The sequence below is a fragment of the Myotis daubentonii genome, chromosome 7 (assembly GCF_963259705.1).
Source record: "Myotis daubentonii chromosome 7, mMyoDau2.1, whole genome shotgun sequence".
Taxonomy (NCBI): domain Eukaryota; kingdom Metazoa; phylum Chordata; class Mammalia; order Chiroptera; family Vespertilionidae; genus Myotis; species Myotis daubentonii.
The window spans coordinates 38,914,283-38,939,581 of record NC_081846.1 but is presented as its reverse complement, the minus strand read 5'-3'; the positions used below and the strand labels follow the sequence as shown (position 1 = coordinate 38,939,581).

Below are 25,299 nucleotides of genomic sequence, written 5' to 3'. Positions count from 1 at the left end.
TCTGAGGAACTTTTGTAAGCACTCTATATTAATTAACTCATTTAATTATATAAGAGTAAGTAAGTATAGTTTCTTAAAGGACCAGCTGAAAATCCGTCAGGCTGTCGACTGCATTCTAGACAATGGGTAACATTATGAAGCATATGGGTCTGAAAAAGAGCTCATTGACCTTTGCCTCATAAGTTCTTATAATATTTCTCATAGCTTAGCTATTTTTATCTTCTTATCCTTATTTATCTTCTTATCCTTATTTAATGAATCAGAGGTGGGACTATTTATAGTTTGTTTCAATAGAAACACAAGATTTTTCTGGCATTAATTTCCATTATAGTAAAAGGAATGCTTTTCCTATAGTTTCTTAGAAAGTACAGATTTGCTTAAACCATATGTGTTTCAAATGTGAGCAGTTTATACTCAGAAATAATGATAAGAAAAGCAGTACTATTTTTCCCATTTGAACAGAAGGAATTTACTTTCAAACAGAGGGGATTCATTTACAATTCAACATTTACTTGTTTATAGTTGAAGATTATCTTCAAGTATTATAAAATATAACTTGGCATTACCCTTTTTATTACATAATAAAACCAAAATATTTCCGCATTTCTATCATCATAAAATTTTATCATAATAAAGATTTCATGGCAAAAAAATTGCAACCTAGGAAATTTATACTTAAAGTTTAAATGTCATATTTTATATACTCTAAAATATTTCTGTAGTAAAAGGACATGCAGGAAGCTTGCATGTCCTGGTACTACACAGAGACTAACAAACCAAATGTAAAGGTGCTATCTTCAATTTGTTTCATGACACACATATTAATAATTAAAGCATAAAATGAATGACCAGTTGTGTGTACTAGTATTGCTTTGCTAAATGTTATTAAAATTCTGTTCCGTGTAGTCACTTTGTATTCAGTCTCACTTAATTCTGAGTGGGTATGTGATAATATATTTCACCCATGGCAGATGACAAGTCTCACAATTGTGTCCGTTTTCTTGAAGGATACTCAGTTGGAGCTGGTCACTTTTGGAGTAGGGATACCACCGAAGTCATCGGAGGAGCTCCTCAGCATGAACAGATTGGTAAAGTAAGAACTACATTTTTATATTTATTTCTTACGAGGGTCCAAATAGATTGCATGAGAGGAGAGGTTAAGGGAGGAAGTGCACACTTGCTAAGGAATGAAAGCTAGAAATGATGAGCCACGTGCTGCATTTAGTGGAATTGGTGAATGTTGTACGGCTTTTAGAAAAAATTGGGCAGAAAAGCTTTAAGGAAAATTATATGTCAAATGAAGCTTTTTTTTTTTTTCTTATGAGTAAACTGTTTTTAAGAGAACTGTCTCAAGGTGCCCGAGGATTATATTTATTGGTTAACAAGTTTACAACTAAAGGGAAATTGAGGCAGCAACAGGTTTTATGGTAAGACTACAAAGAATAAGATGTTATTTTTGGCTTTAGTTTTCATTACACTTGTTGTGTAAAGGTTACTAAATTTTTCTCAGCCTTACTTTGAAAAGTGAGGCAAAAACGCTTTCTTTCTGCGCTCTCTCTCAAGGGCCAGGAGGTAGCTCCCGAGAAGGTAGTTTTGCCAGGAAGGCATGTTAGCCTGAACGTGGTTTCCTAAACCTTTGGGATCATTCTGAAAGGGATTTTTAGAACTGTATTTGAGCAATTACAAGTTATGAAAAATGATGTTTTGATCAAATGAAAAAAAATTTTTAAATGTCATAGTCTAACCTTTTCTAATTCTTTTCACAATTGCAGGCATACATATTCAGAATTGATGAAAGAGCACTAACGATCTTACATGAAATGAAAGGTAAAAAGGTAATATGTCTCTACCTTTGGTCTCCCTGGGGGCTTTGGTGACTAACCCTGCTTTTTTCTCGGTGACTGGGTCTGGTTTGTTTTTGGAGCAGCTTGGCTCTTATTTTGGAGCTTCTATCTGTGCCGTGGACCTCAATGCAGACGGCTTCTCGGACGTGCTGGTGGGAGCTCCCATGCAGAGCAGCGTCAGGGAGGAAGGCAGAGTGTTCGTGTACATCAACTCCGGCTCAGTAAGTCCAAGGGTCCCCAAACTGGGAGCCCCTCGGGGGACTGTGTTGGGAACTTATTCTGGAGCTCTGAGACTACAGATCCTTAGGCTTATTTTACTGCTGAAAGTGAAAATTCTGGTATGGTACTGACGCTCCCAAAATGAAATAGAATATGATGGTAAATGGGCCACTGACCCATTTTGCCATTCCAGAAGGAGGTGATGAGTCATTCCAGAGCTTCTCTGTTCACAGCTGGGAGGTGTTCACTGCAATATATGACGTTTCTTTCAGTTTTCATTGTGGCACAAATCTAACTTGAAAGCATGATGTTTGCATCCTTCAAAATGTGGATTTCTTATTTAGTGAATTGTCCTTATATGATTTAATAATTATAAAATATTACTTGAAGTAGAAGAGAAAATATTTCATATTTTCAATTTCTTGATTTGACCATTGACCATCAAGACATGTTTTGATAAAATATTAATTTGCACAACTAATATAGATTGATAAGAATATAAAATTGACATAGTTTCTTCCACAGTGGATATAGGATTTGTAGAAATACGTAATTATTGCTTACTGTTGAGTTTTAAATTATGGACAGGTCAATTAAAAGAGTTCTGCTAGCCTTGTCTTGCCAGCCTATCTTCTTGACCTTAAATCAAAGCAGAGAATTGATAGGGTCTTCATGGGGTCCTTTGGGCCTGCCTTTGGTTTAAGAATATGAGTGCGTTTGTGAGAACATTAGTTCCTTTCTTAAGGCATAGGTAGGATTTAACAAAATAAAATCTGTTTCAAGAAGGTATTTGTAATCTTATTTAATCAGTGGTTCCACACCATTTAATAAATTTCTATATTAAACATGAGACTAAACTTTTTAAAATTTAAGAGGAAATCTATACTAATAATAGACAAATAATGTAAATTAACCATCCCTCCATGATGCCCACAGCCAATCAGGAGTGAGTATGCAAATTAACCCGACAAAGATGGTGGGCCTGTGGCCAGTGCACGTACACGCCAGCTCTGAGCAGCTGGGGTCCCAGGGATGCCACTGGAGTGTCCGGTCCTGTCAGCCCAGTCTGGAGGCATCTGGAGTTCCCAGTCCTTTTGGTTTCTGCAGCCCCTGGACTGGAAGCAGAAACCAAGAGCACAGGGTGCACCAGAAATTCTGGGAATTGTAGTTCTGGTGGCAGCCCCTGGACCAGAAGCGGAAGCCTAGAGCACGGGGAGCACCAGGAATGCTGGGAATCATAGTTCTGTTGGCAGATTCATTGCAGGATCTCCTAGACCAGTGATGGCGAACCTTTTGAGCTCAGCGTGTCAGCATTTTGAAAAACCTAACTTAACTCTGGTGCCGTGTCACATATAGAAATTTTTTGATATTTGCAAACATAGTAAAACAAAGATTTATATTTTTGATATTTATTTTATGTATTTAAGTGCCATTTAACAAAGAAAAATCAACCAAAAAAGTGAGTTTGCGTGTCATCTCTGACACGCATGTCATAGGTTCACCATCACTGTCCTAGACACTAGAGCAAAGTAAGCCTGGTGCAAGTTACTGTTGCAGGTGGGGGATGGAGGGAAAGCAAAGGTGAGAGACATAAGTAAAGTCAGAGTGTTGAGGGAAAATTAAAAGGAAGATATCCTGCAACTTCTAGGAAATCTCCACCAATGGAGCAAAGAAAAAAAAAGACCTCTATTATTCTGTGAGCACCAAACCAAACTGGGTTGGGGTCTCAGACAACTTGCTCATATGATTGCAAAGACAGACAGAAACTCCTGGGTTGGAGAGGGTTCCCCTGAAGGCTCCCAGTTTGGAGAGGGTGCAGGTTGGGCTGAGGGACCCAGCCCCTGTGCACAAATTTCATGCACCGGGCCCCTAGTAGTCTTATAAAGCTGTGAGATTCTGAAAGTTCCAGATTTAGAGCAGGAAAGTTATGTATGTGTTGGAATTTTCTATACTGTTTTAATCTAAATTTAATAGTAAAAGCTTATAATCTGCAAAGTGATCATACCTCATTAATAGTGATGTCATGTATTATTACTTTTTCTGGCAGAGCTATTTAGTTTGAACAATAACATATATACCTAAAATAAGGCAATATAGGACCTTGTTGTTCTCATTGAAATCTTAAGCAATCCCAATATGAAAACCAGATAAAAGTGGAGCTCCTTTGCTTAAAGGGCAAAAGAGGAGCTGTACCCACAAGTCTACCCTTTAGTTCTTTCCTCACTCCTGCCCTCAGCCACCACTATTGAACACTGGGGTTAAAAATCGTAATTGATTTCAGCTTTTAAAGCTTACTCTGGCATCGATTATTCTTGCTTTGCTCCTTTCTAACTTCTTGTTTTATACCTCTCTAAAAAGGCACTAACCACTACCACAAAGGAATTATATTATATACTTATTAGTTTGGTTTGCTAATATCTGTTCCTCTCCTGGAATGTAGACACCCTGTGGAAAGGGATCATCTGTCTTGTTTACTGCTGTTTCCTCCGGGCCTGACAGAGTCCTGGACAAGTAGGTGCTCAGTAATTATTTGTTAATGAACTCAAGAAATAATGGTACTTGAATGAATATGGCTTCCACCTACTTCTACTAAAATAGCTCTCAGGGGTCCCCAGCGGTTGAACCCTTGGTCACCGTTCTCTGTGACTGGAGAATGCTCACAGAAGAGTGATTACCCCTTTTTGAAACTCTCCCCTGGAACTTCAGTGCCTTTGCATTTCCTTAGGTCTGCACCTTCTCATCCTTGTTGGAGTCTCTTCTGCCTTCTGCTCTTTAAATTAGGTGATTCTCTGGGAGCAAAATAAGTACAGGAATATTTTAGTTCGAAAGTAAAAGGTGAAGGGCCCTAGCCAAGGGGAAGAAGATGCGTCCACTTAGGAAATGATGAACAGACCTATTTGAGTGGAGGAATGAGTAAGTATTGCGTGGATATTTTTTCTACAAGAGAGTGACATGATTGGCATTTAGAGAGTCTGGTAGCTATGATTGCAACATAATGGAATGTCTTATTGTAGTAACTCATCTTCCCACTTCAGGGATAGCGGTTGACCAGCGTTCATTGCTGCTGGAATACTGTTCCAAAGGCCAGCTTTGGTTGCATCACTCCTCAACTCAGAAACCTTCAGCAGCTTCCTATTGTCCTCTAAATTGAGAGTAAATTTCCCCCAGTGTTCACACTACCACCCTACAAGGATCCAATCTGAATATTTTATTCTCACTCATTATACACACTGTTCATGATAGCCAAAGTCTTTGGAATTTGTGCTTTGCTGATAATTTCCTCTGTGTATTAAAATTATGCCCATCCTTCAATAGTTACCTTGAATATTGTTTATGAAATCTCTCCCGGCTCTCACAATTACATATACTTTCCTTGCTCTTTGATATTACCAAGCAGTCTGTACTTCTAAGTCATTTACATGCTTGTGTGTAGCCTTTCCTGTAACTCTGGGCTTCTTTAGGAAAGGGCCTGTGACATATAAACACATGCCTATTCCCTTTCACTTGTTCAGTCTGTAGAGTGCAGTGCCTGCAGTAGGAACTCGATAAATATTTGCTAAATTGAATTATCAAAATGATTTATTGGATTTTTCAAAACTAAGAATCATGAGTTTGACAATTTTTTATATCCTTTGAGCTCTAATCATACTATTATGTGTTGACATGTGCTTGATAAATATTTATTGAATTGAACTGAGATGTGTGTACTACAGCTCCGTCTGTAGTTTGTCCAACTTGTTTGAAGCATTAGAAAAAAATCAATATCCAATTACAACAGTAAATCATGTGTAAAGTTGTCAGGGAGTGTTCTAATGACACCTTTCTCCCCCTTTCTATCTAGGGAGCAGTCATGAATGAAATGGAAACAGCGCTCGTTGGAAGTGACAAATATGCTGCAAGATTTGGGGAATCTATAGTTAATCTTGGTGACATCGATAATGATGGCTTTGAAGGTAAGTAAAAGTATCCAATTTAGTACTTGATTTCCACTTTTAAAATGGTACATGGAAGAAAATATGATTGGAGTTTTATGTTGTTTGTCTTTCTATAGAAAATGGGGCCAGAATGTATGCTCTTTTTTTCTTTTTTCAGTCACACCTGACTTCTCCTTAGTTGTCAGCTATTGATTCTTACTGTTGTTATATGCCATTGGTTCTGAGGCACCATCCGTTATGAGTGGCATTTTTTGTGCCCCTAAAAAATGCTGTTAAATTGTGACCCACCATTTTTCTATTCTAAAAAGGATTCTAATTTCAGAAATGTTAAAATGTGGAGAAAATGTATGTCATAGATTCGTTGGACCCTATTCTTTCACTGTTGTTACAATAAAGACTCTGACAAAGCCCAGTGGAGGCTGGCTGCAGAGCTGGCGCAGGGTTCTGGAAGCCCCTGCTATACCAGGAGTTCCTTGTTCAGCTGTAGCATTGTGGGAGGATCTGAGGGATCCCATGATTGAGTCCTGAGCAGTGGTGAGGTGCAACTAGTAGACTCAAGAATAGTGGCTATTTATCAACTGATATGGGACAATTTCTATAATGGAATAGATGGTACCATCGTAACTGTGCCTATTGCCTAGAAATCAGCCCAGCTGCTGAAGTACTTGTTTCTACCAGCCTTCCCTCTTAAAATTTGTGTTTTCCAATCTAGCCCTGAGTGTACCAAGTCTGTTAAAACTAGGCATAAAATGATGAATAGGCCCTAGCCAGTTTAGCTCAGTGGATAGAGCATCGGCCTGCGGACTGGAGGGTCCCAGGTTCGATTCCTGCAAAGGGCACATGCCTGGGTTGTGGGCTCCATCCCCAGTAGGGGGTGTGTAGGAGGCAGCCAATCAATGATTCTCTCTCATCATTGATGTTTCTATCTTTCCCTCTTCCTTCCTCTCTGAAATCAATAAAGAAATATAAAAATAAATAAATAAAATGATCAATAGGTTTGAGAGAATGTGTGTGATTCATAGAGTTCAGCAAATAAGTGTTCGATATTTATTTTCAGAGCTAGAATTGTGTCTTCTTGATATAGTCTTTGATGATTGGTATATGGTAATATTTGGTCAAAATTTATATGGATATCAAAAATTAGTGGAGTACTGTAAATTCTCACTTCCTTAATTCCTTTTTATGCCTAAGTGCTTTCTTCTTTCTACTTTAGATGTCTAAAATGTTACTCTGCAAGGAGAAAGTTAGTGGATTGTTGAACATATGCTTTCAATGAGCCCCATTAAATGTAAGATAGTGTAATTTTGTATACAAACATTACCATTTCTGGAATTTTTTTACTATATTAAAAACAAAAAGATAGATATTTTTATGATTATGGTTATACAAATAACATTTTACATTAAAGAGTATAAAATTCTATGATAGATATTCTGAGTTAATTTTTGTGTATGGTATAAGGTAGTGGTCTAGTTTCATTCTTTTGCATGTAGTTGTCCAGTTTTCCCATCATCATTTATTACTGTTTCTCCATTGTATATTCTTAAATGAATTGACTATATATATGTGTGTGTGTGTGTGTTTGTGTGTGTGTGTGTGTGTGTAGATTTATTTATTTCTGGGATCTCTCTTCTGTTCCAGTGATCTATATGTCTATTTTTATGCCACTATCATGCTGTTTTGATTAGTATAGCTTTGTAATACAGTTTGAAATCAGGGAGTGTGATGTCTCTGGCTTTGTTTTTCTTAAGATTGCTGTGGCTATTCAGGGCCTTTTGTGGTTCAATACAAATTTTAGGATTTTTTTTCTAATTCTGTGAATAATGCCCCTGGAGTTTTGATAAGGATTGCAATAATTTGTAGATTGCTTTCAGTAATATGTACATTTTAACAATATTAATTCTTTCAATTCATGAACATGAAGAACCTTTCCATTTATTTTTGTCTTCATTTTTTTATTAATGTCTTAAAGTTTTCAGTGTATAGGTCTTTCACCTCTTTAGTTTAATTTATTTCTAAGTATTTGATTCTTTTTGGTGCAGTTGTAAATAGGATTATTTTCTTAGTTACTCTTTCTAATAGCTTGTTAGGGTATAGAAACACAACAGATTTTTGTATATTGATTTTGTACCCTGCAACATTACTGCAATTTTTTATTAGTTCTAACAGGTTTTTTGGTGAAGTCTTTAGGGTTTTCTACAAATAAAATCATGTAATGGGAAAATTGTGACAGTTCTACTTCTATCTGTCCAATTTGAATGCCTTTTGTTTTTCTTTTATGTACCTAATTGTTCTGGCTAGGACTTTAATAGTATGTGGAATAAAAGTGGTGAAAGTGGGCATTTTTGAATTGTTCCTAATAATAGATGAAAAGGTTTGAGGCTTGTTGTACATGGCCTTTATGATGTTGAGGTATGTTCCTTCTAGACCCATTTTGCTGAGCATTTTTGTCAAAAATGTTTGGTAAACTTGGTCAAATGCTCTTTTTTTTTTTTGCATCTATTGTGATGATGATTTTTATCTTTGCTTTTATTAGTGTGGTGTATCATGTTGATTGATTTGTGAATGTTGAACCATCCTTGCATCCCTGAAATAAATCCAATGTGGTCAGAATGTGTGATCCTTTTAATGTACAATTGATTTTGGTTCGCTATATTTTACAAAGGATTTACAGAGGATTTCTGTGTACCTCAGGGATATTGGCCTGTACTTTTCTCTTTTTGTGTTCTATTTTAAAAATATATTTTTTTATTGATTTTAGAGAGGAAAGGAGAGGAAGAGAGAGACAAACATCAATGATGAGAGAGAATCATTGATCGGTTAACTCCTGCACACGCCCCCTACTGGGGATCGAGCCCACATGTGCCCTTGACTGGAATCGAATCTGGGACCCCCCCAGTCCGCAGGCCAACACTTTATCCACTGAGCCAAACCAGCCACGGCTTTTTGTGGTGTTCTTGTCTGCTTTTGGTATCAGGATACTTCTGGTCTCAAAACACAAGTTTGGCAGCCCTTCCTCCTTTTCAATTTTCTGAAAGAGTTGAGAAGGATAGGTATTAAATCTTAATGTTTGGGCCCTAACCAGTTTGGCTCAGTGGATAGAGCGTCGGCCTGTGGACTGAAAGGTCCCAGGTTCGATTCTGGCCAGGGGCATGTACCTTGATTGCGGGCACATCCCCAGTAGGAGGTGTGCAGGAGGCAGCTGGTTAATGTTTCTCTCTCATTGATGTTTCGTTCCTTCCTTTCTGTGAAAAATCAATAAAATATATATTTTTAAAAAAATCTTAATGTTTGGTAGAATCCACCAGTGAAGTCATTGGGTTCTAGGCTTGTGTTTCTTGGGAGATTTTCAATTACCAATTCAGTCTATTCAGGTTTACTATTTTTCATGTTCAATCTTAGATGAGTGTATGTTTCCAGGAATTTATCCATTTCTTCTAAGTTGTCCAACTTGTTGGCATATAATTATTCATAGTAATCTTTTATGATTCCTTTTATTTCTTTGTTGACCTCATTGGTTAAGTATCATGTTGTTTAATTTCCATATATTTGTAATTTTTCTAGTTTTCTTCTTATAATTGATTTCTAGTTTATACCATTGTGGTCAGAAAAGATGTTAGGTATGATTTCAATCTTCTTAAATTTATTAAGACTTGTTTTGTGGCTTAACTATCTACACTGGAGAATGTTCCATTTGTACTTCACTAGAATCCATATTCTGCTGTTCTTGGATGGAATGTTCTATATATATTTATTAAATCTATCAGGTTTAATGTGTTATTTAAAGCCCATGTTTCTTATTGATTTTCTGTCTGGAAATCATTGGTGTAAGTGGGGTATTCTAGTTTCCTATTATTATAGTATACTATCAATTTCTCCCTTTAAGTCTGTTAATATTTACTTTATATATTAAGGTGCTTCTATGTTTGCTTCAAAAATATTTTCAAATATTACCTACTTTTGAATTTGCTCATGTATCATTATGTAATTATCTTTTCTGTGTTTTATTACGATCTTTGTTTTAAAGTCTATTTTGTCTTATATAGATACAGCTACTCCAGCTTTCTTTTGTTTTCCATTTACATGGAATATCTTTTTCATTCCTTCACTTTCAGTCTGTGTGTGTTCTTACATCTAATTAAGTCTCTAGTAGGCAACATATAGATGGGTCTTGTTTTTGTTTATTTGTTTGTCTTCAATCCACTTAGCCACTCTTTTGGTTGAAGATGTTAGTCCATTTATTTTTAAGTAGTTGTTGGTAAGTACGTACTTATTGCCATTTTGTTGTTTTGTAGTTCCTATCTTCTTGTTTTTTTCCCTTGTGGTTTGATGACTTTCTTTAATGTTATGTTTAGATTCCTTTCTCATTATCTTTTATATATCTACCATCAGTTTTTGCTTTGTAGTTATGAAGAGGCTCATAAATAACAGTATATAGATTTACAAAACAGTCTACTTTAAGTTGACATCAACTTAAATTTGAATGAATTTTAAAACTCTACATTTTTACTCCCCTTTCCCACATTTTATATTTTTTGTAACAACTTACATTATTCATTTTGTTTATTCCTTAACTAATTACTGTAGTTGTAGTTATTTTTACTACTTCTGCCTTTTAACCTTCATACTATCTTTGTAAGTGCTTAATCCACTACCTTAGCTATATGTTTACTTTTACTGGTGAGATTTATACTTTCATATGTTTTCTTATTACTAATTAGTTCTCTTTTTTGTTTTAAATAAGTCCCTTTAGCATTTTTAATACTGTATTCCAAACATTTGCCAGGAGCTGCCAGTACAGGGCAGTATTTTTTTCAGATTTTTCAGCAGAAATTTAGTAGGTGCTCAATAGTTGCCCACTGAATGAACAAATGAATGGGTGTATTTGTGTATGAAAATTTAAAATAATTTGTACAAGTCAAGGAAGGTAGCCTTAGCAGGTCAAAACAAAATACAGTATAAGATATATCAACCAGTTATTTTTATATGAAAATAGAAAAGCTTTTGCAGTTTTAAAACTGCACAGTATTTGGTCTAAAGCAGTGGTTCTCAACCTGTGGGTCACGACCCCTTTGGGGTCGAACGACCCTTTCACTGGGGTCGCCTAAGACCATCAGAAAACAGATATATAATTACATATTGTTTTTGTGATTAATCACTATGCTTTAATTATGTTCAATTTGTAACAATGAAATTGAGGGTCACCACAACATGAGGAACTGTATTAAAGGGTCACGGTGTTAGGAAGGTTGAGAACCACTGGTCTAAAGAATATATTAAAGATTATTTTATTTGCATTGAAATGGCAGTAAAAAACTGCCCCTGGTTTTATAAAAAGTTTTTAGGTCTGATGAACAGTGATAAGAAATGAAAATCATAAAAGCAAACTTTCTATATTTTAGGTTTCTATTAAAGTAATAAGAAAACATTGCATATAAATAAAAATATGAATATACCCAAATAAATAGACATAATACTTAGTAAATAAGTAGAAAAATGTAGAGTTTTTTCTCTATGTACTGTATATTTACAGCACGTAACCAACCATGTCATTCATAGCTTCTATTTTCACTTGGCTTTTTTTTTTTTTATGTTAGTTGATCAAATCTTTTCTCCTGGTGTCAAAATCTGATTTGAATCTTAATAAAGTCATAAAGGTGATGCAGTCTTTATTTTATTGAACAAATCTATTTTCTGAAATCTTGTGTGTGTGTGTGTGTGTGTGTGTGTACAGATACCCTGAACAAATACCTTCATTACTTGCATTGGAACATGAGTTAATTTAGAAGTCATTTTGCAAAGAAAGTAAATCTTAGAACTCAAAAACTCAAAGTAAGGATTCTTTGGTTATGCTCTACATAGATGAGGATAATTGATTATGTTCTAGGTGCTGCTCTGAGCACTGTAGATGAATAATGTCCTTCTATGTTGAGTGACTGAGTTCTCTTATGACCCTGTATTATAGGTGAGGGAACAGAAGACACACAGAGACGTTACGAACTGTGTCCAGTATAACAGCACGGCAGCAATGCTGGGGTCCAGGCCCTTAGCTATTCTGTTAAACTGCCTCTCAGACCCATTTACCCTGGTTCTTTCATGCACCCACTATTCTGTACAGCACTGTACATTGTTGTGATGATACTAGTATTTTGTAATCTTTTTCTAATGAGAAAAGTGTTAGTTTTTTTTATAAGGAGTTTCTTATGTTATCTGATATGATTAAGGAGCATGCAGGTTAGTTTTCAGAGTTGCATTCTTTATATGAAGGATTTATTTTTCCACCACTTCTTGAATAGATGTTGCTATTGGAGCCCCACAGGAAGATGACTTGCGAGGCGCCATTTATATTTACAATGGTGGAGCAGATGGGATCTCATTGGCCTTCTCACAGGTAGGAGATGATTCCATTTTCAAAAGAAGCATTGGTAATAAAAGCTTCTTTAACATTTCCGGTGTTAATGAGACTCCTTTTTCTTAACTTGTTAGTTCAAATACTTAACTATTCTATTTCACCATTTTTATCACTATAGTAGATGGATTCATTTGTAAGAGGATTAGTAAGTCTTTGGAACCATTTCCCCCCCCATAAATAAGAGTTCTAGTTCACGTCCATCCTGGTTTGTCGTTAACCTATAAAGATTTCTCTCTGGATTTCATTAAATTCATGTTCTGAGGTAATATCTATACTATTCCAAATGAGCACATTTGGATTTGATTAACTATCATGTCTTGTAGCTAAAGCCCCATATTTCATGGAGATCACACAGAGAGAGCAAACTCTCTATATGTTACTCTGTGTTCTTTCAGTGCAAAGCAGTAAGCCGATAGCACTTTAATAAAGTTCCTGATCTAACTCTGACTTCACTTCTATAATCTGAAAAAATAGACCAGTTCAGGGCATAGAAAACAACTATATGCACATGCAGAGAAGAAAAGCTTTTCCAAAGACACTTTTATGAAAACATTAGCTAATATTATAATTTCTGATTAGGCAAAAATAGGCATGTGGCTTTCTACATTTAACATGAAAGGTATGTGTTTGTCTAGTAAGAAATACTGATTTTCTAAGTCTGGATAGCAGCCTGATACTTATAAATCACTATCTAGACATGAAATGAGACACATGGAATAGGAAGCACAGGACTTGAGTTGTCCTTGTCAAATGCTAGGATGCAGTCGGCTAACGGGTGGCTTTCCTCATAAGCCTGAGTTGAGGGCTCCACTAAGTGAATAGCCATGTCTTATTTTCCAGATCACTTGTTTGGTAATTCATGCTGGTCAGGGAAATAAATATAGAACCAGAGAGAAGACTGGGGAGAGGAGTCAGAACCATTATAGGAGATCTGTACTACATGATTTCCCTTTGCTCACAAAATAAAGCAATTTTTTTAGATGTCAACTGCCCAGGGAAAGCTGGAAAATTTTGTTTCTCTTAGATACAAGTGTTTGACTTAGCTAAAATATATTTTGCTCATAAATGTGCCGGGGCATGGGAAGGCTTTTTAACTAAATCACTGCTTCTCTAGAATAGAGGGTGTTCAAAAGCACTTCTCACTCAACTTACCTGTTTTTTAGAGAATTGAAGGGCTTCAAATCAGCAAATCCTTAAGTATGTTTGGACAGTCCATATCGGGGCAAATCGATGCAGATAATAATGGATATATGGGTGAGTATAAAATTTACCTTATTTTTTATATTGGGATAAGCTCTGTTGTGGATTCTATTTATTGAGAAATACATACATAAGAGAGTTCTGATTTACTGATAACTTTTTCCTTCATTTTTAAAGCTTTTTTGAATTCAAGGATGTCTCTGAAATGGTTAAGTAATTCCTGAGCTTTACACTTAGTTATTTAACATTATTCCTTATTCTTTTTTAAAAAAATATATATTTTATTGATTTTTTTACAGAGAGGAAGGGAGATAGAGAGTTAGAAACATTGATGACAGAGAAACATCGATCAGCTGCTTCCTGCACACCTCCTACTGGGGATGTGCCCACAACCAAGGTACATGCCCTTGACCGGAATCGAACCTGGGACTGTTCAGTCTGCAGGTCGATGCTCTATCCACTGTGCCAAACCGGTTAGGGCATTCCTTATTCTTTATAAAATTAAAAACCATAAAAGTAAATGAACCATCCTATATAATAACAGGCTAATATGCAAATCAACCAAATGGCAGAAAGACCAGTCGCTATTATGTGCACTGACCACCAGGGGGCAGACATTCAACACAGGTGTCTGCCCTCTGGTGGTCAATGCGCTCCCACAGGGGAAATACCGCTCAGCCAGAAACTGGGCTTGCCAGTGGGTTCATGGCTGGTGAGCACAGCAGCAGTGGCGGGAGCCTCTCCTGCCCCCGCAGCAGGCAGACATCCCCCGAGGGGTCCAGGACTGCGAGAGGGCACAGCCTGGGCTGAGGGCCTCTCCCCCACAAGTACACGAATGTCGTGCACCGGGTTTCTAGGTATGATGATGAAAAGAAAGAAGACTATTTTTGTGGGTTCTCTTTTTGTAATTTGAAAGATTTCTGGGTGAATGTTTCTAGTCCAAAAATTGGATTTTCATTTTATATCACGTTATGTTTATATTATAAAGGGATGAATGTTGTTACAACTGGGTAGATTCAGACAAATGTGGAATGAATTTTAAGATGTACGTAAGCATGTCTTTTCTAATTAATTTTTGGTAAATAGTGTTTTGATGTAGTCAAAAGGTGATATGTAGTTAAGTATTTCTGACTGAAAAGTAATTCTCTTTGACTAATGATGATCAATAATCTGTGTTGTTTTTTTATCTTCCAGATATTGCAGTTGGTGCTTTTCGGTCCAATTCTGCTGTGTTGCTAAGGTAAGGTTGATACATTTCGCTGCTTAATGACAATTGGGCTTTAGTGTCAATGATGGGAGGCAATTTTTAAAATCAGCAATGGTGGTGACCTTAAAACCCTCCTTTTGGTATTCCAAAATTTAATTATTGAACTTTAGGATACTTTTCCCACCTTACATAGATATAATTAATATAATCAGACAGAGTCAATATTTTATGAAAATCCCTCTTGATTCATGCATGGAAATTTAATTGAGTTTATATGCACATACTATTAATAAAACAGTTTCATGAAATTACTTAGTCAATGGAAACTGACAAAACAAATGCAATTCTTTTCCTAAGGAAAAATAATTCTGTAGTTAATATTGCTAATTTTATTTCCTCCTTAGGACAAGACCTGTAGTGATTGTCGAAGCTTCTTTAGACCATCCTGAGTCAGTAAATAGAACAAACTTTGACTGTATTGAAAATGGATTGCCTTCTGTGTGCATGGATCTAACACTCTGTTTCTCATACAAGGGCAAAGAGGTTCCAGGTTATATTGGTAAGGGCACCCTTACAAAATCAATAGAATGTGTACTTTACCCATTAATCTCACTGTCATCTTTTGAGCCCTCACTTTGTGTCACATTGGAGGACTGGTTAAGGGCAGGAGAGAGCAGTCACCTGATACACCTTTCTTGCCCATTTCAGATGCTCTCATTATTCTAACCTATGAGTGGGGCACATTAAGAGGTTACTATTGTTTAGAGGTTATGATAAGCAAATCAGCTGTATCACTTGCTGTATTATTTAAAGTGAACTATCTGAGCTTAATCTGTAACAGCTCTTTAGAACAGAAAAAGCATCACCACAGTTCCTCCTCTGTTTTACTGGGCTCCTTAAAGCATGGTGTTGGCTGAACTTGGAAACCCAGGGAGAGAGAACATTCTTTTCTTTATATTCTATCCTGTTTGAGTAACTGAAGAAGCTTTCTAAAGTCCAGAACCTGATTCTACTTTTCATAAATAACACGCGTCCGTTAAGGATTTATTATGGCACTCAACTCCTGAGTGCTTGTGCACATTTTTCTATAGGTAGCTAACTCCGTTTTTCTCTGCAAAAAGTAGCATTGATATGGCTCATCCAAAATTGTGGCTAATTCCAAATCCAAATATGTAACTTGATTAAGTATTACATTTTTTACTAGCAAGATAATTTTTCTAATTATGTTATATTAAGGCTAATATGGGAATGACTACTAATGAAACTAGCCTATGATAGGAGAGAAGCTGACATGGGTTTATCATTTGGACATCAATAATTTACAAAATTTATGAGCCCACACTTAAGAGTTGACTGTACTCATGACCCTGCAGGCTGCCCTCATCTAAACATCATGAAGGGCAGCAAATACTGAGCCAAATAACAGATGTGTAACAGATGCTCCAGTCTGAATTAGCCTGTAGTGAGAAGTACAGAAGGAGCCTAGCATCTCTACTTGTGGTCAGGTGCATTTTTTATAGCACTCCGAGAAAGTCCTGGCTAGAGATGCAGTGATAAGACTATGGGCATATCCTTCATCTGGTTCCTGATGGAAGAAGTGGCAGTTTGAGAGCATGACTCCATTATCACAGGAGCACAAACAAGCTGATGGATTATGCAAAAGATAGATCTCAATTGATAGGACTGTTTCCTCTATGCGATATCAGTATATGTTGTACTACCAATTCCTTTATGACCAGATGTTTTTTAATTGGTTGAAAACAAATATATGAAATTCATAAATAACCCCAGAAGTGTTACAAAAACATGCTTTATAGTTGTAAAATGACTCCTTGGGAGAAATAATTCACATTAAGTATCTATATATATAAAAGACTAATATGCTAAGTGTCCATCCGGGTAATGACGTCATGTAGCAACACCTGGCTTCATCTCCCTAGCAATGACTAGCCTCCTTGCAGTTTCTTCAGCCCAGGAACACGACTTGCTTTATAGCCAGGTGCAAACATTTCACACTTTAACCAAGTGTCTGTGAAGAGTTTTCCTGTGCCTCATCTCATTTGATCCTCACAGAAGTCCTAGAGCGTAGATAGGCGACTCGGTAGAATCCTATTTTCTTTTCATTAGCCAGAAAATGGAGATTTAGAAAGCTTAGAAACTTGACCCGACTGAAAAGAAGAAATGGTGGACCTTGAAAATGACTTCAGGTTTTCTCACTGCACAGATATAGTCAAACACTGCTGCAGTTAAATGTTTTACCCTTTGTTCTCCTTGCGTGGTCTAAAATAATAATCTGCTTCGTGTTGATCTTTACTGCTGTGTTGCTGACAGTTACCTGAAAGAGAAGTTAGGGTGCTTCACTGGGCTGGAAAAAGTTTAGCTACATCCGAAAGAAGGTCTAATTAAGCAAGTTTATTCTATAGGTATAAAAGGCTAAGTTGACTTGCACATGCGTGATACATATAAAGCTCTCACTGGCGCCAATTGCACGCATGTGTTTTGATCTGTCATTGTCAATCGTGAATTTGGTTGACACTTCTATTATAGAGAAAGGGTGAATAGCAGTATTAAAATATTTCTTCTAATTAATTTCCTTTCAATGTGCACAAATCCATGCACCAAGCCACTAGAGTTTAATGAAACCAAAACATTTTTGCCTCTTACTGTGAGTGGATTTTTATTCCCCTTTCTTCATTTACTTTTGTCTGAATATCTCTAAGGCACTGAACCTCAGTTATTGTGATTTTGAAGCCAATTGATTTGGACTTTATTATTTATTTTCTAAATAAAAGGAAGATTGACAGATTTATTTGAAATTTGTAGGAGTAGTGTAGGTTCTATACTTAGATTTCCCTGAAATATAGATAAAATACTTTCAGAGGAGTTATTTATGCCTAAAATATAAGTGAACACTTCAGGAGTTACATAAATTCAAAATACCACTTAACGAATTATTGCTCCTATATGAGTGACACCTCAACAAACTATAGATGCAGCTTGTTTTGCAAAGATCCTCTTTAGATTCAAGAAATGGCTCTTTCTTGATAAGATCTGGCTTGGACTTTTTTAAAAAAGTTTCTGGTAAATTTTCCTTGTTGTTTTGCTTACTGAAGATCATTAGCAGATGATTACTCTGTACTATGTCAGATTTGAAATAAGTCAGCCGTCACCAACCGGTGGTCTGCAGACCACCGGTGGTCCATGAGGTCCGAAAGGTTGGTGACCGCTGAAATAAGTTCTTCCAGAACTGCCAAAATATTTATTGAGAATGTCTGTCTGTACTTGTTTATTTTTGCACAAATCAGAAGTTCAGACTAGAAACCAATAAAATTGTGGAGCTGACTTACCAGGGCCCAGGGCTGGAAAAGAAGACATCTTTGAGTACACTGTTTATATAGGTTTGACTTTGAAACATGTGTTCACTTTACATTAAAAAACAATAACAAATAAATCAAAAGAAAAAGATCAACCCCTCAAATTGGAAACAAATGGAAATAAATGAACCTAACAACATATGAAGTTAATTATATAACCACACAAGATAGAAATATTCCAGGTGACATTTGAGCACAGTACTCTGACTGTACTTCTTTAGACAGATTTTCTATGCATGAAAAAGGACTCCAAAGAAATTTGAAACTTTACTCAGGACCTTTATTATTAGTAACAATTTGGTACTGCCATTTTGAAACATTTACATATTAAGTGGATTAAGCAAATAACTAAAGATTTTAATATTGTTAAAATAAGAAACCTAGAGAAAAATTTTTACATTTTTTATTTATAAAAATAACTTTCGTAATTTGTATTTTTAAATTGTTCCCTCTTTCATAGTTCAGGTTAGTTTTTAAAAAGCTATTTGTTGAATAGAATTTAAGACATTTTCAATATTCTCTATAACTTTGACTATGATCACTTCAAAAATAACAAAATAAATGCTTTTAGAAATTAATTGCAATTCTCTCTACATTTTTTTCAGTTTTGTTTTATAACATGAGTCTGGATGTGAGCAGGAAGGCAGAGTCTCCGTCGAGGTTTTACTTCTCGTCTAATGGAACCGCCGATGTGACTACAGGAAGAGTAAGAGTATCACGCACAGTCCCTAACTGTAGAACGCATCAAGCATTTATGCGGGTAATGTAGGCTAGTTTGTAATATCACTGTATAAACTTCAATGTTATCAGTACAGTAAGAACCTTAGTACATTAGTATCTGTTTTGTTGTTGTTGTTTGTTGTTGTTAATCTTCACCTGAGGATATTTTTCCATTGATTTTTTTAGAGTGGAAGGAAGGGGGAGAGAGAAAGAAACATCAATGTGAGAGAGACACATCAATTGATTGCCTCCCACATGCGCCCCGATCAGGGCCGTGGATTGAGCCTGCAACCGAGGTACCTGCCATTGACCGGAACTGAACCCGGGACCCTTCAGTCCTCGGGCCGAATCTCCATCACTGAGCCAAACCAGCTAGAGCATTGGTATTTTTTTTTATAAAATACAGTTAAAGGCCAGTGCTATCTCCTCCCGAACTAGCTGACCTATTTTATTGCTCCAGATTCAAAACCTTTAATAACCTGTGATCTGGATAATTCGAAGTCCACTTTTTGCACCTCCTTTATTTGACATTTATTACATTTTACTGCATCACTGTTTTTAAGACTTGCCTTTTCCTTTCTGCAGTTGCAATGTTCTTATCTCTATTTATACCCTTGCCTAGAAATGCACATATTGAACAGCTCGGCTGAGCCTCAGATCTATTCCTGAGGAGGGCTTTTTTGGGGGGGAGGGCGGGAGGGGGTGGCGAGTGAGAAGAGGCAGGAGGTGGGCAAGTTGGTTTGTTTTTCATGTGACTCTAACAAAGCAGAATGCAACATGACTGCTCTTGGGTTATGTCATCGTCTCCGTGCCAGCATTGTCAGTGATGTCAGTGGGAACGCGCACAGTGTAGTGGGATAGGGATCAGCTGTGGGCCAGGAGGACGGCCCGCATGATGGTGTGGGGTCTGTCCTGCCAAAGCACAGCCGATTTCATGTTTCTTTTATTAAAACACCCGTTCCCAAACTGATCATCATGTTCCTTGCATTGGTCAGATTTTATCATACGAAGCCGTGCCAGGTCTTTTTCAAGAGGGAATGGTGTGCTTCATCAGAAAATCTATTGTCACAAAAAAAGCCAAACTATTCCCGGGAGCCGTTTCTGGGATTTCAAATAGTAGCTTCAGCTTAGAACTTCATTGTCCCTTAGATACTTATTCCAAGCAAATGCAAACAAGCATCAGGACTCCAGTGCACTAGTACATGCTAAGAACACTGATCCCTATGCTGTTTCCTCATTCCCCTGAGCAGTTTTTATCGTTGTACTTGAACAAAGCAATCAGATGGTCGGGAGCCAAAAGTATGGAATGATATTAATGTAACCATCATTTATATGCTAGAGTTTAAAGGGGTTCTTCTTAAAAAAAATTTTATATAGTTGTCATTTCACTTGGGTTAGTCAATTTCAGAGACTAACATGGAGACCATTTTAAAGGCAATAAAAGGGCCAACGTTAGACATTCACAAAGAAACGTACTGTGTTGAATGTGTGTAAATGGCAGTAAATTGATCTGATTTATTTAGGCCTGTGTTTCTTGGCATTGTTCCTATGAGTAAGTGTTCCTCAAAATTGTACATTTTCTTCGGAATAAATTTGTAGTGGAAGTGACATTTTAGCAGAGGTTTCTGTGTTTGTTGTTTATATAGTTGTAAATGTTACCATGGTATCAACCATTGACTTTGGGCCATATTGTCAATGTCAAACAAAAACACTTAGCTCTGGGTTGGAACATAGTGGGGATTAAAAAAAAACAACATGTGATTTTATTGTGTTTTTCCCCCCCTTCCTAAATTTTCTTACTTTTGTTTGGGACATTTTAATACTCGGATATAGAAAGGCAAAAGGGTACTGTGACCCTCCCGCCACAACCCAGGGAGGAGGTAAGAACCACAGAAGCAGCTTCCCCACCTCCGTCAGGGAGCACTGGCTGTTGTTTAGGAAAGGGTAGTAATGCAGTGAGTGCCTTTTCACCCCCAACAGCATGGCACCTGATGGGAGGCATTTGGCAATGTTAACATGGCTGTGCTTCTACTGTCTGGATGAATAGAACCACAAGCAGAATTCTGCCAAGATATCTTCCTAATAATAGAGAAAAAGAAAATGACCACCAGTCAGGATGCTTAGGTTGTTCCTTTGCTCTGTAAAACATGCCCAGTGTCAGCAGTGTTTACATACATGTGCGTCCTATGGTCCACCCTTACAGTAAAACGAGGTGTTGCTTGTTAATGATTTACTCAGGCCCACAGACCCCTCCTCTCAGAGGACTCCTAGCTTACTAGTTAGGCACACTTTCCTTGTGTAATTGTTTCCTTTGGCTATACCAAGGAAGTTCCACTTATCCATCCACTCAATCAATTCAGAAGATATTTAGTGTGTTATGAATGGATGTCAGGTTGTGTTTGAGACACTTGTGATCACTTAATGAAATATAAAATGATTACTACCCTCAGAGAACTTGTAGTCTTGTGAGGGTGAGACAAACAATAACATGGTCAAAATGTAAATTGTATAGTATTTTAGAAGACAATATGGGTGATGGAAAAGAGGGCATAGTTCAAAACATTATGGAGTTTTATGGAAGGAGTGAAGAGTACAATTTTAAATAGGCCTCTTTCAGAAGGTGATGTTTGAGGAAAGACTTGAAGGAAGTGAGGAAGTTGCTGTGTAGGTGTCTAGGACAGTGGTTCTGAACTTTAGCAAGTAACAACAGCATCACCTGGAGGGCTTGTTAAAACACAAATTGCTGGAGTTCGTGATCCAATAGATCTTCAGTGAGGCCTGAGGATTCGCAATTCTACAAAGTTCCCAGGTGATACTGCTGCTGCTGACTTGGGAACCACACTTTGAGAACCCCTGATCTAGGAGAAGACCATTACAGAAGGGAGAGCTCTGTGAAAATGTCTCAAGACGAGAATGCACCTGTTTGTTTTAAGAAACAATGGAGAGTGAGCTAAGTCAGGTAGATCCTCATTTTATTCAGAAAAAATGTCACAGGTCCCAGAGGATTGTTTTATTTGTATGCTCAAAATTTGTCCCTCAAAAAAACAGAAAAGAGGGCAGAAATTGTTTATTTTTCTCTTGCAAAACTCTACTGTGTTTCAGTTGCTTATAATTATGCCAAGCTTTAATTTTTTGCTTCTAGAGCCATAAAATTTGATTTTTAGGAAAATAGAACCTAGAAGTTAGAGTTGAGAGTTCATAAAAACTTTCTGTGATATTAGAGAAATGATTCAATTTTTTATACCTTCAAGTGTTTTATCTACTGAAATTCTCTTCTACTAGATATCTCTTTTCCCTCAATGAAAATGTTTTCCCATCCATATAAATATATGAAATGAATTTTTGTCTTTGCTGTGTTCAAATACACAACTTTATTAGATCTTAAAGATGTACTAGGACAAGGGATAATTTTTGAGATTGTTTTGATTTAGAGAAACCTGATGGATAATTGCAGCAATTTTTGGAAATACTGGAGCAGCCATGGAAGTGAAATGCCCCTTGAGGTTTTCCTAGATGACATTTCTTCATTGAATTTGATGGAATCTCTGCATCAAAATATTCACTGATGTTTGAGAGGAGTAAAAGGGTACTACATTGGGATAACAAGGAAGTAACAGGATTCCCTTCCTGCCAACGTAGTATTTCCAATAAAAACTAGAAATATCTAGCTTAGTCAGACCAGGAATGCCTATGGGTATCCAGAGAGCCAATGAGTACAGTGGCATTAGCATGTTCTGTAAAAATTAAGTCAACCTACCTACTACCTGTTTAGTGATAGTTCATTCTTCTCTTTCCCTTATGTTTCCTAATTTCTAGATTTTTAAATTTCTGAAATAAAGGAATTTTGTTATGTAGCTCTGTGGGTGATTTCTAAAGCCCGTCTTGTTTGATAATAATGTCAAGGAAATGAATGAGTATTTGATTTGATTTATTTTTAATTTGTATTTTACACATTGTATTTGCTTATATAAGCACATAGTTTAGTGAAGTGCCATTTGCTCCAAAGCAGTTATATTTTAAGTACAGCACACTGTGGACCAATCCATATATGCATACATTTCTGTTCAAAATTTAAGTGCAAGCACACTATATAACTATACTCACATTATACTATTCTAGAAGTGAATTGATTATCCCAGCATATATTAATTCTTTGATAGATTGTAAGGTCTTTGAAAACATAATGTTATCTTATACATGTTTGTATTCCTTTTAGAACTAACACATTACATAAGGCAGAAAATCAATATTTAATCAATATGTGGGTAATGTCTTCTCTGTGCATTTAAAGAATTCTGTGAGGGAAAACCTGAGCATGTTCTACTGATAAAATGGTTAGGACACCTGTCTTGTGGATGTTGTTTTGTTTTGTTTTTTCAGGAAATTGTAGTGCTGGATGTTTGATAGTTTTCTGCCTCCTGATTCAACCTTACTAGATAAAATGATTATAATTACACATGGTCCTACTGGCTTAGGTTCCAATCTATGCCTCAGTTTTACCTTTTCCCTCTCCAACCTTTTACCAACATTAGTACTAGAGGAACATTTAAAAAAAACTCAGCCCTAGCCCATTTGGCTCCGTGGATATAGCATCAGCCTGTGAACTGAAGGGTCCCAGGTTCGATTCCTGTCAAAGGCATACGCTCGGGTTGTGGGCTCGATCCCCAGTAAGGGGTGTACAAAAGGTAGCCCATCAATGATTCTCTCATCATTGATGTTTTTTTTCTCTCTCTCCCTCTCCCTTCCTCTCTGAAATTAATTTAAAAAATATAATAAAAGAAAACAAACCTCACACCGCCCTAGCCAGTTTGGCTCAGTGGATAGAGCATCAGCCCATGGACAGAGGGTCCCATGTTTGATTCTGGCTCAGTTGCAGGGTTGCAGGCTCTTCCCCAGCCCGGGCCCTGGTCGGGGATCGAGCAGGAGGCAACCAATCAATGTGTTTCTCTCACATTGATGTTTCTCTCTTTCCCTCTGTCTTCCACTCTCTCTAAAAATCAATGGAAAAATATCCTCAGGTGAGAATTAAAAATAGTAATAAAAATAAATTTAAAAACCTCAAACCAAAAACTTGATCATATTCTTGCTCAAAATTCTTCTGTGTAAGAACCTTCCTATCCACTTTCAAGTATAGATTGGGTGGCCCTCCTTCTTCTGTACTTGTGTATGCATATGTCACCACACTCATCTCCCATACTGTGTGGATTTACGGGTTATAGACTGTGACATAGGAATTGCCTTTCAGTTTTATGTCCTCAAAGCCTGTGTTGTGCACAGAAGATCTTATGAATAGATATCTTCAAATGCTGATACCTCAATGTCATTTTTCATTAAGTAATATTTTATAGATATTTCTGGCCCCTTTAAGTAAATTCCTTCACTACATAAACACAATAGGAAGGCATGGGCCTACAGCTCAGTTCTTAAGTTGGGCATAGATACAAATGTTCATGAAAGTCAAATAAGGAGAAGGACTTTGTATAATTTCAAGCATGTGGTCATTTGCATGCTTGTGGGTGCCCTATTTTATGAAATTGTCCATAAAAATGTGGCATGGAATCTTCATTATTTTTGGCAGAGATAGCACATACCCATCCAAATTAAAAATTTTAAGCAAATCTCCTTTTTTCCTTCTAAATAGTCACTTTAAGACATTTTTGATATTATAGCATTTGTCCTTAGGCAGAGCTGTTAAAGTTAAATAAGTGTGAATGTCTGTCAAGTACAGTTCTTGCAAGAGTACATGTACATTTTATATATTGTGAGAAAAGCATAATTAATAGCTAATTAGGATAATGAAAGTAATATACACCAGATGTAGAGAAGACCTTGTGGAAAATTAGTATGAATTAGGTAACATGTGATTTGGTCAAAGTAAGCTTGTTGAGAAAAATTAAAACAGTGGACATGTGGAGGGGCAATCAATGGCTGTCTAGCTCCTACACCTCAGGGATAATTTAATCAAGTTTGCTATTGTAATACTCAGGGCTTCAAGCTGTTCCATTTTCACAAGTTGATAACTTGGGATTTGGGCCTTGATTTGCAGCATTCCTATATGGTCAAGATTTCATGTTGAGATGATCACTTAATAAAAATCATCTCCATGTATAAGATTAGAAAAGTAATGAGAGCTCTTAAGTACTCTGATTCATGCTCCAAATCTTCCAGGAACCACTTAATTAATGCAAGTCTAATACTTGTTATGTAACTCATTTTCTTTTTAATGTTTATTGGTTGTCAGTAATCTAATTTTCTTTTTTTCTTATTTCTTCTAAATGTTTACCAGAATTTCCTATTATAAGAAATTAAAATTCAGTAAGTCCTTGTTGGCTTATATAGCTACATTTTGAAAGCAACATGCACATAGATAATGTCTAACATCTGTTGA

General features: G+C 36.6%; 1 protein-coding gene across 1 annotated transcript in view; it reads left to right on the top strand.

Annotated features, from left to right (window-relative positions):
- ITGA4 (integrin subunit alpha 4) overlaps nt 1–25,299 on the top strand; it is a 73,217-nt gene that overhangs the window by 22,251 nt on the left and 25,667 nt on the right. The window contains exons 7-15 of the mRNA XM_059703932.1: nt 1,008–1,093; nt 1,773–1,835; nt 1,928–2,065; nt 5,905–6,016; nt 12,295–12,389; nt 13,574–13,664; nt 14,805–14,850; nt 15,222–15,376; nt 18,797–18,951. Of these exons, the coding sequence (XP_059559915.1) occupies nt 1,008–1,093; nt 1,773–1,835; nt 1,928–2,065; nt 5,905–6,016; nt 12,295–12,389; nt 13,574–13,664; nt 14,805–14,850; nt 15,222–15,376; nt 18,797–18,951 (941 nt within the window). The remainder of the gene's footprint in view (nt 1–1,007; nt 1,094–1,772; nt 1,836–1,927; nt 2,066–5,904; nt 6,017–12,294; nt 12,390–13,573; nt 13,665–14,804; nt 14,851–15,221; nt 15,377–18,796; nt 18,952–25,299) is intronic.